We start from the raw sequence: 13,609 nt of genomic DNA, 5'->3' as shown, positions 1-13,609 counted from the left end.
CCTTTTCTCATAATTTTTTTTTAAAAAAAATTGACCTTGTATTTTGAGATAATTCAATTACATGTAGAGATTTCAACCCCTTATAATACTCAGCTTGCACATGTCAAGTCTTTGATGATGTTTAAGTCTGGCCAGTTTATGCTATTTGTTGAGGCAATGCAAGCAACAAGTAGATGGATTGGGATGTATATATGAATTAAATTCTATAAGAAGAAAGGTGATTGAATTCACAACTACACACTTAAATGACTAATTAAAACCCATTTTGAAAAGGTCAAAATGCCTAATTTTCAAGCTAATTAACCAACAACCTATTGAATTTTATGACATAAATTGATTTAGCTACCCTATCATCTTAACCACCACATTATTTGCATGTAGTTTCCTTTTCAACCTCATTTACTTACTCTTGACCTTTTCCACCTTCCCCCCTACTCCTTTTGTCTTTTTAGTGAGGATGGACAACTGAGCTTTTATTATTTATTTTTTGAAACTTTTGGTAGGGGCTAGCGGCATATCCAAGATTTAATGTTTATAGATTCCTGCAACGATCTTGAGTAAATTCACAGTAACTGGGTTCACATTCAAACATTTATAGATATTTAGTGAATTTTTGAAACACATTTATATTGTTTGGACAAAAACTACTGGGTTCACATGAGCCCGTAGGTCGCAAGCTGGATCTGCCACCGGGTGCTGGAGGGGGGTGTTGGGTTGGGGTTCGGGGGGGGGGGGGCTAGAAGTTGCTTCATATATGTAATATGTCTCATTATTAGTCCACATCACTTACTAGCAAACATAAAAAAAAAAACCATCTTGCATGTTTTAACCAAAGAAACCATGGATTGGTATTCTTGGTTATCCAAGACTACTCTTGATCAAACACTTATCTATGAATATGGTCTTATTTTACGCAGAAATGAGCTTCACAAAGAGGATTTAACTTACTTCAACCATGAGTTCCTACAAAGCATGGGCATAACTATAGCCAAACACAGACTAGAGATTCTCAAATTGGCAAGAAAGGAAGGAGGAACCACATCAAATGGCCTCTCAAGACTTGTTTTGGCAATCAACAAAACCAAGAAGCTCATTTCCAAGAACTTCAGCAAGCTCAGTTTTCACCGAACCTCGACTCATCTTGCTCTATCCGAGCTCAAACCTTATCGAACACAGTGGACCGGAGCACTAAAGATGCTCGAGAGCTCGAAGGAACAAAGGGAAGAGAAAGCCATAGTCACAACCAGAAACACGATGAAGTCAGGACCACTAGACAGAAGAATGCAAGACAAAATGATGGTTACAAGTAGGAATCTGAGTGTCTCAGGTCCTTTGGATGGGAAAATTCAAGAAAAACTGATGTACCCTAATAGGAGTCCAATGAAGTCTGGGCCATTGGACAGAAGGTACCAAAATAGTGCTGTTTATCCAAGCAGAAGCAATAAATCTGGGCCATTGGATGCAAAGGGCATGAGCCCAAGGCTTAATCACTACAATCAAGAAATGACACAAGCTGATGATGGGGTTTACTCACAATGGTCTTTAATGTTTCAAGATATGAAGCCCACTTGACAACTCATATGAAGCTATCATCTGTTAAACTAGTTGCAGATTATAGAATCCTAGGTTAGTACTATGTTTTTAGTAGATATCCTGTTTTGGTTTCTAGTAACAAAATGGCAGAATTCACTTTTAAGGTTATGGAAAAAGGTATGCCGGTACGTGTTGTGTTCATAATATTTTTCCGCTCCTGTTTCCTAGTATCTTGCCATTGTTACTGATTATTGATATTGTTTTTTCCATTTATTTTTCTGATTCTTAGGTCACTGGTACTATCTTTCTAGCCTCTGTTGTTGAAACAGTTCTATTGTCTCCTTCATCTTCTTGTGCCAAGGGTCTATCAGAAATAGTCTCTCTACCCCATGGTAGGGGTAAGGTTGGCACACATACTACCCTCTCCAAATCCCACTTGTGGGGTTATATTGGGTTGTTGTTGTTGGAAACAGGCATGGGGTTGCTGTCTCAACATTCCTTGTTCTGTTGTAACCTTCCTTTTCTGTATTTGTGTACTTGAAAGTCTTGAATTTTACTATCAAATATGTGTGACAGTTGGTTCATATTGGACAAAAAAAATGAGATTTTAAGCCATGCACATCTACTACAACTGATTCTCTCACTACAGAGCTACCAAATAGACAGATCAATCAGCTACAATTTCCTTCTTTTTGTGATAATCGAGAATCCGTTACCATATTACATTATTGTTACCATATTACATTGTTGTTACTATTGTTTGTTGCTTGGTTGCTTTATTTTCACTGTTCCTTGAGCCGAGGTCCTATCGGAAATAACCTTTCTATTTTTATTAGGTAAGCGTAAGGTCTGCGTATATACTTATGGGATTACACTGGATTTGTTATTGTTGTTGTTGTGATAACCGAGGGGATTGTGACATGTTCGAAACTTGGTGGATAATGGACCCACCCTTCAACGCTTCCCTAATTAAATACCAGGTTTGTGTCTGTCGCTAGGTTCGAACCTGTGACGTGCGCCTAATTCACAGGGCACAACCATCTTACAATTAGACCAAAGCACTAGACGCAGTTGACTTGTGTTTAGTGTGTTTTCTCAATTAGCTACAATTATATGCACAATGAAAGACTAGCAGCAAGAAATACAATCTATCAGCAAACAACAAATAGATACTTCTTTGATACTGAGAAAGACAGGTTTCATGTCATTCTGTGGTACTACAACAGTTCAGTGGCGGAGCCACATTAGGCTAAAGGGTGTCAAATGATAACCCTTCGCTAGAAAACTACACTACACTGTAGCTAGGTCAAACATTTATTTTTATGTAAATATATAATATGTTGAATCTCCTTAGCTTCTTCCTGTGTTTTATTTCTTTATATTTTGACACCTCTTAGTGAAATTCATGGCTCCGCCATTGCCACAACTTCACCAAAATTGACCTTATACATAGGCCATTAGAAAGTGGTAATCACAAAACTTGGAATTATTCCATCTCAAAGATCAATGCTAGCTCAGAATTAAAGTAAAATAATCTAAGCCAATTAAGATCATCAGCAATAACTATAGACTTTCTGGAATTTATTATAGGTCGGGCTATAACAAGATCGATATAACTATGCTTCCATAATAATGTTTCTGGTTTCTGTTGATAACCAAATCTCAGATTAGCTCCGATATATATATATATACATATATATATATATATATATATATATATATATATATATATATATATATATATATATATATATAATGTTTCTGGTTTCTGTTGACACATGCAACTAGTTCTTAAGAATAACCATACACTTAGCTATATCGCATTGTATCATCGAAAAAGTTGTTGTAGCATTTATTTCAGTCTAAAGGAGACAATGATACAAAGTAGATGAGAGAACACTATTTCATACTATAGCTCGATGTATCAAGTGTTACAGCTCAGTAACTAGTTATGCTCAGTAGCTTAAGCATCTATTGCACAAGATGCTTCACTGTGGACACAACCTAACAAAAGCTAAAATTTCTCAAACATATCATACAGATCACAACAATTTTCAAATATATCATTTTAACAACTGAAACAGGTCGATGCTATCTAAAATTTGAACTCACAGGCAATTAGTACTGATCAATGTGCTCCCGTTTAGAATATTAGCACATGAAATTGGTCATGCTTTTTCAAGATACCTCAATGATTTGAATTTTGAGGTAGCCGAAAGGAACCTCCAGCATAAAGCATTTGGTAAACAGGTTTTATTCTCATGGTAAGAACAATACTAGGCATGGTGCCGATACCACATACTCCAGCGAGAATCAGGAAGGTGACTCTAAAGCAATTAGGACCCAAGCAAGTAGCAGAGTGCTGCTTTGCTGCCTCGTTATCGTAGAGAAATCCGGCAAGGAGACCGGAAAAGAGATAAGCACCTAAAGGATTCCCCAGGGACATGAAATTGAAAATCATACCGAAATGCTTGAGACCAAAAAGCTCAGAAGCTGTTGGGACCATTGTTGTAAATTGAACACCGTAGCAGACTCCTAGTAACGCTGTCGCTGCATACAAGGTACCATTAAGTGCAGACGCAAACAGAAGGTAGGTAATGATCATTACTACTTGTGTGCATGTCATCCAAACTGTTCTAGGTACTGCTTTTAACCTGCATTGTAAGTTGAACAACAAGCAATTAGATCAGGCTAGTATTACATCAGCGTAACACTATAACTGAAACAAGCAGTCTAATTATTGTGATGAGAATCTTTAGTATCTTCAGCAAGTTATCTCATCCATAAATTTCTTTTGACTACCCTTTTTGACTATTCATCGACAAATACTTCAGATAAAAAACATTGTCAGTGCACCCAAGAGTGTGGCCTAGTGGTCAATGAAGTGGTGAGAACCATGAGGCCTCGAGATCAAATCTAAGTTGCTCCGACATGGCAGTTTAGGTGTCGAATTCGTGTTGAGACGACACTAGTATGAGTGAGGGTGTCGGTATGGGATCCGTACCGGATCTGGTCAAACAATTTCAAGTACTTTGACCACAATGGACTGAAAAATTCGAGTCGAGATACAATTTGATTCCCGAAATCATAACCAAAACTAGGCTAAATCTGAAGAAAATAGCATACCTTATCTAAGAAATCAATCTTTTATTTATGTACAGCTTGAGAATAAAAAAGAGATCTACACTTTGCAAGCTATATGTAGGTATTCCACAAAATTTCTCATAATTTAGAGATATTTTTATTGTTTTAAATTATTTTTAGCCGGGTCCCTGCACCCGTATCCGTACTAGGATCCGTATCCCCAAATCTTAGAATTTACCTCTCGAAGGATCTGACCTCTAGATCCGCACCCGTGTCGGACACACGCACCCGTGTCCGAGCAACTTAGGTTCAAATCCCAGTGGAGATGTAAACAAACACTAGGTGATTTCTTCCGATTTGTCCAATCCTTAGGTGGATAGAGTTACCTGGTATCCGTTGCTGGTGGAGGAGGCAGGTATCCCATGGAATTAATCGAGGTACACGTAAGCTAGCCCGGACACCACGATTATCAAAAAAATTGTCCTTTCAATTTTATCGACTAAATCATAAAGTTAATCAGTAGCAATAACTGCTTAATTAGTTACTTTTGGTTAAGTTTTAAGTGAAGAAACAACCTATTATCATGTTCCTTTCTATTTCATTTTCCCATTGATTCACAATTCAAATAAGAGGGGATTAACAGAAATAGTAGCTAAGAGGCTCAAGGATCATACCTGACAAAATATTCTGATACAACTCCTCCACCAAGACGACCCACGAAGTTGCAGAAACTGAAGAGGGATAACAGAATCTTTGTATCATGAAGACCTTGAGCTATTCCAATCTGTGCTAGATTATTAAGAACGGTAACTCCAGAACCCACACCAAAAAAGTAAACCAAAAACAAAAGCCAGAAATCTGCTTTGACCAAAGCTTCTTTGAACTTGAAATCTTCGCCTCTTCTTGGCCTCCTCTTTTTCTTCACCGCACCTTCCCCTTCAGCCAGAAGCATATCCACTTCGGAGATTTCGTCTCCCTCGTTAAAGCTTCCTAGGTTTGCTGATGACGATGATGGTGTTAACAAGGGTTGTGATTTATCTGCACTGACATTGTCTTGGTCTGATACATCGGTCATCTTGCCGCGGTTTGAGGGGTAAAAGGTCATCTTCAAAGGAATGGCTAGTGGAGCCATTAGAAGGAGCACCATGATAACGAGAAAAGTATAAGAAACAAGGACATTTAAAGAAAATATATCTTCCAAAATTGTTGTTGTTAATACATAGACACCGAGCACAATGCTAGCTACTTGAACAAACAAAAAGTGGTATGACTCTGCAGAATCATCGCCTAAAGATGGAGTACAAGGCCTAATAAAGTACATCATCAATAAACTTAGCGTAGGAACCCCTAGTGCAAGGAAGAGCAAGAGCTTAGAAGAAGAATTGCGAAGCAATGCACTGTAGACTTCCGTATACACTGCAGCGCTTAGCCCTCCGTAGCCTTTAAGAACCCCAGCAACAGTACCCCGGCTTAGAGGAAAGTTTCTCATATTAGTCACAAGCACAGTTGTGCTGAACCAAGCACTGCTATTCGTGGCAACACAAAGTGCAATCCATAACTGCCAAACAACAAAGTACATCATATTGTTCAATTAAAAGAAGAAACGAGAAACCAAATACCAGAGAGAATTGCATTAACTCTCGGGATCATAAGTAGTGACAACGAAGATACAAGCAACAAATATGGGAACATTAGGAAATTATAAAAGGGAAAATGATCAATGGGCATTAGAGGGTATGACTTTGCGAAGTAGCAGTGAACAACTAAAAGGGCAACATGGAACAAATCAGAGCTGGGCAAACCCATTACATTACTGTGAATTAAGTCATGGAAAGCAGAGATAAAGGCCGAGCCTCAACCAGCAAAGATGAGAGCCATATCAATCCAAGCAGAAACGGCAAGATTGAAGGAAAAGGATTCAGCTTCCAAGAAGAAAAGATAAAAGATATACTGGTCTTCTCAGTTGTTAGTAGTGCCCAAGATCTTCAGAGTAAAGGGTGGTCACTAGTTACATGATCAATGCAGAAGCGGAGCCAAGATTTTGAACTCTATAGGTTCTGGATTTAAGAATGACGACTTTAAGTGCTAATATTCGGGTTCTAAATTTAATATTTGTACCTATCTAATGAATTTCTTAACCAAATACACTGTTTAAAAAATTACTCAGTTTGGCTAAACCCGTAGCCGGGCTTCTAGCTCCGCCCTTGAATTAATGTAATAACAAATGAGTTATTTTTTAGCCATGCAACCTAAACCCTCCTCAGACCCCACTTGTGAGAACTCACTAGGTTTTTTGTTGTTGTTGCAACCTGGTCTTTAGCCGAGGGTTTATCGGAAACAGTCTCCCTGCCCACCAGGGTAAGGGTAAAATGTGGGTACACACTACCCAGTTGTTGTTGTTGCAACGTAAACACTTCTTCGTCAGAAAATATAAGCTAATTTTCTTACATGTCAAACACAATCCTGATAGTTGAACTAAAATTGAAGAGGCTTTACTCTCAGAACACTTAAATAGGATAGGCTACTGCTAGGATTTCAATATAATTTCAGCTATGAAAATCATTGTAAACCACAAAAATTCAATTATTCAATCAAGAAATTCTTCAATTTCTTCACTCACCCCTACATGCATCAATTTTGGAGCAATCGCCACTTTATAAAACCTAATCTTTCCAAAAATTATATATTTACAATGATCTCTCTGCAATTACAGCCAAACACATAACACATGGAAATGCACCAAATCAATCTCTTTTCCCCAAAAAATTGGATTTCACTAAAACATATAGTTAGATAGTAAATTCCAAAGCTAATCCAATCATCTCACAACAAGAAACAAGATTGCAATAAACATCAGCCAAAGATTAGATCATTAACATAGATAAACAAAAAAGGAAGAAATTTTACCAGCCAATAAGGCAAGTTCTGAACAGTTTGACTAAGTGCAAGCCAAAGAACACCATAACCAAAGAAACAGGCGAAAGAACCAATTAAAAGAACAACCCAAGGTGGGAACTTATTACAAACAAGTCCAGGAATAAGTCCAACATTCTCTCCTATATCATTTGCAACTCCAAGCATAGTAAGCTGCTGTTGATTAAAACCAAGAACTGATTTTAACGAATGAGAATAAAGGGGGAAATTATATGCATTTCCAGAAGCTATTTGTAACCAAACTGCAGCTCCTAATCCTACCCATGGTGGTCTTGTTCCTCCTTTAATGTTCACCATATTCTTGGAATTCTTTCGTTTTTTTGTTTTTAAGGTTTCAAGATTCTTTAAGAAGAGTTTATATTAAGAAGAATTTTAGACAAAGAAAATGGAAGAGGGGATTTTTATAATATTGATGTAGATGGGATCACCTTGGGGTTGGAGTTTGGGTGTTTGGGGGGAGGGGGATGGATCTTGCAGGGTGTTTTGTCTGAAACGTTAGTATGTACAAACAGAGAACAGACGAAAATTCGAACAAACCAGGTTTCTTGGATTTAGTGGGGCTTGCGTTTATTTTTTCCTATTCGGTATTTTGGACATAAAAATTGAATTTTAAAACAAAATATATATAGAATTAAGCTGAAAAATAGATTAGAATTTGAAATTATGTTGGTATATGCATTTCACTTGTAAAAATATTTCTATTTTATGATTGAAAAAGAAAAGTTTTTCTGTTATGAAATAATAAAAGAAGAAAAAAGTATTGTAGAGAAAAGTAGAGAGATAATTCTTATTTATATTGGGATGAATAACAATGGAATAGAATCTCTCTATTTATAAGGAAAAAATGACTTAGCCACCAAGTAAAATCCCTACAATCTCTCTAAAATATAGACATTCACCTTAAATAAAATACTATTTATAACAAACCTCCTTGAATGTCTATTCAACAAATAATGTGCCTTGTTAAAACCTTAACTAAAATAAAACTTAGTGGGAAAAAAATTCTAGAGAAAGAAAAAGAGTACACATATTTAAAAATACGCCTTTTGGCTGCGTCATTAAAAAACCTTACAAGAAAAACCCAGTGGGACAAAATCTTGTAAGGGAAAAAAGTGCAAATCCTTGAGCCTTCACATCCCAATCTTGTGCACTAGCTTCTTGAAGGTTGACGTCGGCAGAGATTTGAAAAATAGCCATATTAACTCCAATGAATATGTTGCACCTTGAAAATCCTCGCTATCACATTATCATGTTTATAGTTATAGCAAGATACATTTGTGCACAAATTGCACTAAGGAAGCGGTACTTATCAAGAATTGTAAATGCTTCAAGCTATTTAAATCCTCCAGGGATTATCATATAAGTGTAGTCAAATAAGCCATATAAATAGACTTTAGATGCTTATCAAGTTTTTATGTCATGCTAGACAAATAAGATACCGAAAATCGATTGCACATATCATTGACTTTATACTTTCAAGTATTTGAATTGCAGATCAAAAACTATATGTATTTCATATGAAATAAATTCTATTCGAATTGTGTCTCTTTCATTTGGCCAATAATTTTGTATCTGTATTCGACAGACTTAAGATCCTCATCTATACTTAGCGCTATGACAGATGTCTTCTACGAACATTTTATATCATTTTCCAATATTTTTTTCATAAAAATATGACATAGAGATCTCTTTATTCATATTTTCATGTACTTAAACCTCTCCTGAGATTGTATGAAGTATTATGTCATGTGATTTTCCAGATCATTTGCCTCCTTATTATGACCATTTCGATCATTTACTCATCTTCTTTATTAAGAATTTTATTTGAAACCGATTTGTCTATATGCTTTAAGCGTATAATTGTCATGATCCGGATTTTCCACCCTCGGGAGTCGTGATGGTGACTACTCGTAAAAGCTAGGCAAGCCGAGTGTTACAGATTTCATTACCTTTTTTCTTTAACCTTTTAACAATTTTAAATTAACATGTGATCAATAGCAAAATAATAATAATAATAATCAAAGAAATACGAAAGACGAAATCTGATAAATTAACCGAATACTAGTACGAAAATCCAAAATACAACTCTATCCAGAACTAGTGTCACAATGTCACGGACCATCTATGAATACTACAAATAACGGTCTGAATAGAAAAATACAAGTATGCCTTTGAATTTAATAAAAACATAATGAAAAGGATAGAAGGGGACGCCAAGGCCTGCGTACGTCTGCAGGACTACCTCGGGTTTCCGCTGGACTGAAGGCAACAACCTTGCTATGGTCCAAAAGCTCCAGCACCGAGATCTGCACATAGTGCATAGTGTAGTATCAGTAAGATCCCATGTGCTGGTAAGTGTCGAGCCTAACCTCGGCGAAGTAGTGACGAGGCTAGGACAAGACTACCAAATAAACCTATACAGTTAAAGCATATACGGCAAATAATAATAACAGAAACTAGCAGTTAAAGATTGGAAGGAGGAACATGCTGCGGGAAATATCAAGTAATAACAAAATTTCAATAGAGAAATATAAGGAAACACAATAATTTCATATCAACAAGAATAAGGAAAAACAATAACGAATTAATATTCACTTTTATTCTTTCTTGTTGCGCCGTGCAATCTGATCCCAATCATATAATACGGTTGCGCCGTGCAACCCGATCCAAATCATATAATGATATTGCAGCGTGCAACCCGATACCACATGTCCACCCTTAATACTCCTTGTTGCAGCGTGCAACTTGATCCCATATAATATTGTTGCGGCGTGCAACCCGATCCCATATAATATTGTTGCAGCGTGCAACCCGATCCCAATATACAAATCAACACCAATCACAAAAGAATCCCGGCAAGAGAACAATAGTATAACAACAATATCCCGGCAAGAAAAATAAAATATCATAAGCAATAGCGTCCCGGCAATGGAAACAATATTCTAAACAATAACATCCATGCAAGGAAAACAATAACATCCCGACAAGGGAATCAATAATATACCCCATCTCGTTTCCACCATTACTTCACAACATAAGTCTCAACTTGAGCCAATGCTCAACAATGGTCAATTACCAAGAATACTTTCCTAAGCCTTGTACAATATTTATAATTAACATATTAAATATGGATAATACACAACGGAGTCACAACAACCATAGTATAAGACCCACGGGCATGCTTGACACCAACGTATAGATACTCATCACCACACCTATACGTCATACTCAACACTTAACACATAGCAAATAAGACCACAACTCTTATTTTCTCAAGCTAAGGTTAGACCAAACACTTACCTCAATGTCACGAACACAATCAAGCCTCAACTACCGTTTTACCTCTCGATTCCACTTCCAACCCGCTTGTATATAGCCACATTTTACTTAATAATATTAATAAATGCTACACAAACCAATTCTAATGCGTGAAAATAGGTTTCCCAATGTTTTTTCCAAAAAGTCAAAAATCGACCCCCGGCCCGCTTGGTCAAAATCCGAAGTTCGAACCAAAACCCGATCACCATTCACCCACGAACTCAAATATATAATTTATTTTAAAATTGGACCTCAAATCGAGGTCCAAATCTCCAAAGTTTAAAAATCCTAAGTTTTACCCAAAATCACCCAATTTCCCATGAAAACCCCTTGATTTTGAAATGAAATCATGTAAAAAGATGGATTAGATTGAAAGAAATGGGTAAGAAATGACTTACAAATGATGTGGAGAAGAACCTTTCTTTGGAAAATCGCCCAAGATATTTTAGGGTTTGCAAAAGTTTGAAAAATGAGTAAAATCCCATCAAAATCCCACTTAACAGGTCTCAGTTGTCGCAATTGCGATTGGGGGTTCGCAATTGCGAACCCTTTGAAATCCTGCCAGCTTCGCATTTGCGAAGGAATGGTCGTATTTGCAACCCCTGTCCCTTTCGCATTTGCGACTAAAATGTCGCATTTGCGAGAATGGCCTGCCCAGGCTTGGTTCGCAATTGCGACGCCTAGGTCGCATTTCCCAAGCTTGAGAACTTCGCATTTGTGAAGCCTGATCTCGCAAGATCAGAGGCCTGGGAAAAAATAGCAGATACCAGCTGCAATTTCCTAAGTCCAATTCACCTCGTAGCCTATCCAAAACTCATCCGAGCCCTCGGGGCTCCAAACTAAAAATGCACGCAAGTCTAAAAATATCATACGGACTTTCTCGTGCAATCAAATCATCAAAATAACATCAACAACTACGAATTCAACAACAAATTCATAAAATTATTCAAGAACACCAAAATTTCCGTTTTCTCAACTGTACGTCCGATTTATACCAAACCAATTCCGATCTTTACCAAATTTTACAAATTCAATTTAATCGTTATTTTAAACTTGTATCGGACTCCGAAACCAAGATACGGGCCCGATACCATCATGAAAATGCATCATTTCACTTCTAAAGGCCTTTATATTTTCCAGCAAATAATTTTCTTTAAAAAAAAATTCTCGGGTTTGGGACCTCGAAATTTGATTCTGGGCATACGCCTAAGTCTCATATTTTACTACGGACCCTACGAGATCGTCGGATCAAGGTTCCGGATCCGTTTACCAAGAATGCCGACCAAAGTCAATTTTAATCAAATTTAAAGGCCAATTTCCTTATTTACTTAAGTTTCACATAAAAGCTTTTCGAAAATGCGCCCGAACTACGCACACAAATCGAGGTGAGACAAAAAGAGGTTTTCAAGGCCTCAGAATACAAAATTGACTTCTAAAATAAGTGATGACCTTTTCATTATCCACCTCTAAAACAATCGTTCGTCCTCGAACGGACATAAGGAAAGTACTTGAGTCGGAGAAAAAATTGGGATATCGGCTCCACATATCGGACTCGGACACCCAGGTCGCTGCCTCAACAGGCTGACCTCTCCACTGCACACGAACTGAAGGGAAATTCTTCAATCTCAACTGACGAACCTGCCGGCCTAGAATAGCTATCGACTCCTCATCATAGGTCAAGTCCTTGTCCAACTAAACAGTGCTGACATTTAACACGCGGGATGGATCGTTGTGATACTTCCAAAGCATGGACACATGAAACACTGGGTGTACAGCTGATAAACTTGGCGAAAACGCAAGTCTGTAAACCACCTTTCCCACTCGATCAAGAATCTGAAAAGGACCAATGAATCTAGGGCTTAGCTTGACCCTTTTCCCAAATCTCATCACGCCCTTCATGGGCGACACTCGAAGCAACACCCGCTCTCTGACCATGAATGTCGCATCATGAACCTGTGGTCGGCATAACTTTTTTGCCTGGACTGAGCTATACGAAACCTATCCTGAATGATCTTAACCTTATCCAAGGCATCCTGCACTAGATCAGTACCTAACAACCGAGCCTCTCCCGGCTCAAACCATCCAACTAACGACCGACATCGCCTACCATATAAAGCCTCGTAGGGAGCCTTCTGGATGCTCGGCTAGTAACTGTTATTGTAGGCAAACTCTACTAATGGCAAGAACTAATCCTACAAACCTTCAAAGTCAATAACACATGCTCGGAGCATATCCTCTAAAATCCGAATAGTACGCTCGGACTGTCCATCTGTCTGAGGATGAAATGATGTGCTCAACTCGACCTACATACTTAACTCATACTGTACTGCCCTCTAGAAATGCGAGGTAAACTGCGTACCCCGATCAGAAATGATAGACACGGGCACACCATGAAGGCGAATAACCTCCCGTATATAGATCTCATCCAACCGCTTCGAGGAGTAGGAAACAGCCATAGGAATGAAATACGCTGACTTGGTCAGCCTATCAACAATAACCCACATTGCATCGAACTTCCTCTAAGTCCGTGGGAGTCCAACAACGAAGTTCATAGTGATACGCTCCTTCTTCCACTCAGGAATCTCAATCCTCTGAAACAAACCACCAGGTCTCTGATGCTCGTACTTTACTTGCTGACAATTCAAACACCGAGCCACATATGCAACAATATCCTTCTTCATCATCCTTCACCAGTAATGTTGTCGCAAATCCTGATATATCTTCGCGGCGCTCGGATGAA

The 13,609-nt window shown here is 37.9% G+C and overlaps 1 protein-coding gene and 1 long non-coding RNA gene across 2 annotated transcripts; one reads left to right on the top strand and one right to left on the bottom strand.

The window, feature by feature from the left end:
• Positions 1-751: 751 nt before the first annotated feature.
• LOC107789859 (uncharacterized) lies at positions 752-2,164 on the top strand. Its single transcript, XR_012694750.1, has 2 exons — positions 752-1,626; positions 1,823-2,164. It is a non-coding gene; the product is annotated as an uncharacterized LOC107789859 (long non-coding RNA).
• Positions 2,165-3,361: 1,197 nt separating this feature from the next.
• On the bottom strand, positions 3,362-7,989 carry LOC107780470 (protein NUCLEAR FUSION DEFECTIVE 4-like). Its single transcript, XM_016601021.2, has 3 exons — positions 7,525-7,989; positions 5,292-6,175; positions 3,362-4,187 (listed from the first exon to the last, which is right to left on the bottom strand). Exons 1-3 carry the CDS (start codon positions 7,846-7,848, stop codon positions 3,722-3,724), a joined length of 1,674 nt encoding a protein of 557 aa, XP_016456507.1. The 5' UTR covers positions 7,849-7,989; the 3' UTR covers positions 3,362-3,721.
• Between the last annotated feature and the right edge of the window lie 5,620 nt (positions 7,990-13,609).

This window comes from Nicotiana tabacum, chromosome 9 (genome assembly GCF_000715075.1).
Source record: "Nicotiana tabacum cultivar K326 chromosome 9, ASM71507v2, whole genome shotgun sequence".
In the NCBI taxonomy this organism is placed as follows: domain Eukaryota; kingdom Viridiplantae; phylum Streptophyta; class Magnoliopsida; order Solanales; family Solanaceae; genus Nicotiana; species Nicotiana tabacum.
This window is presented reverse-complemented; position numbering and strand designations above follow the sequence as displayed.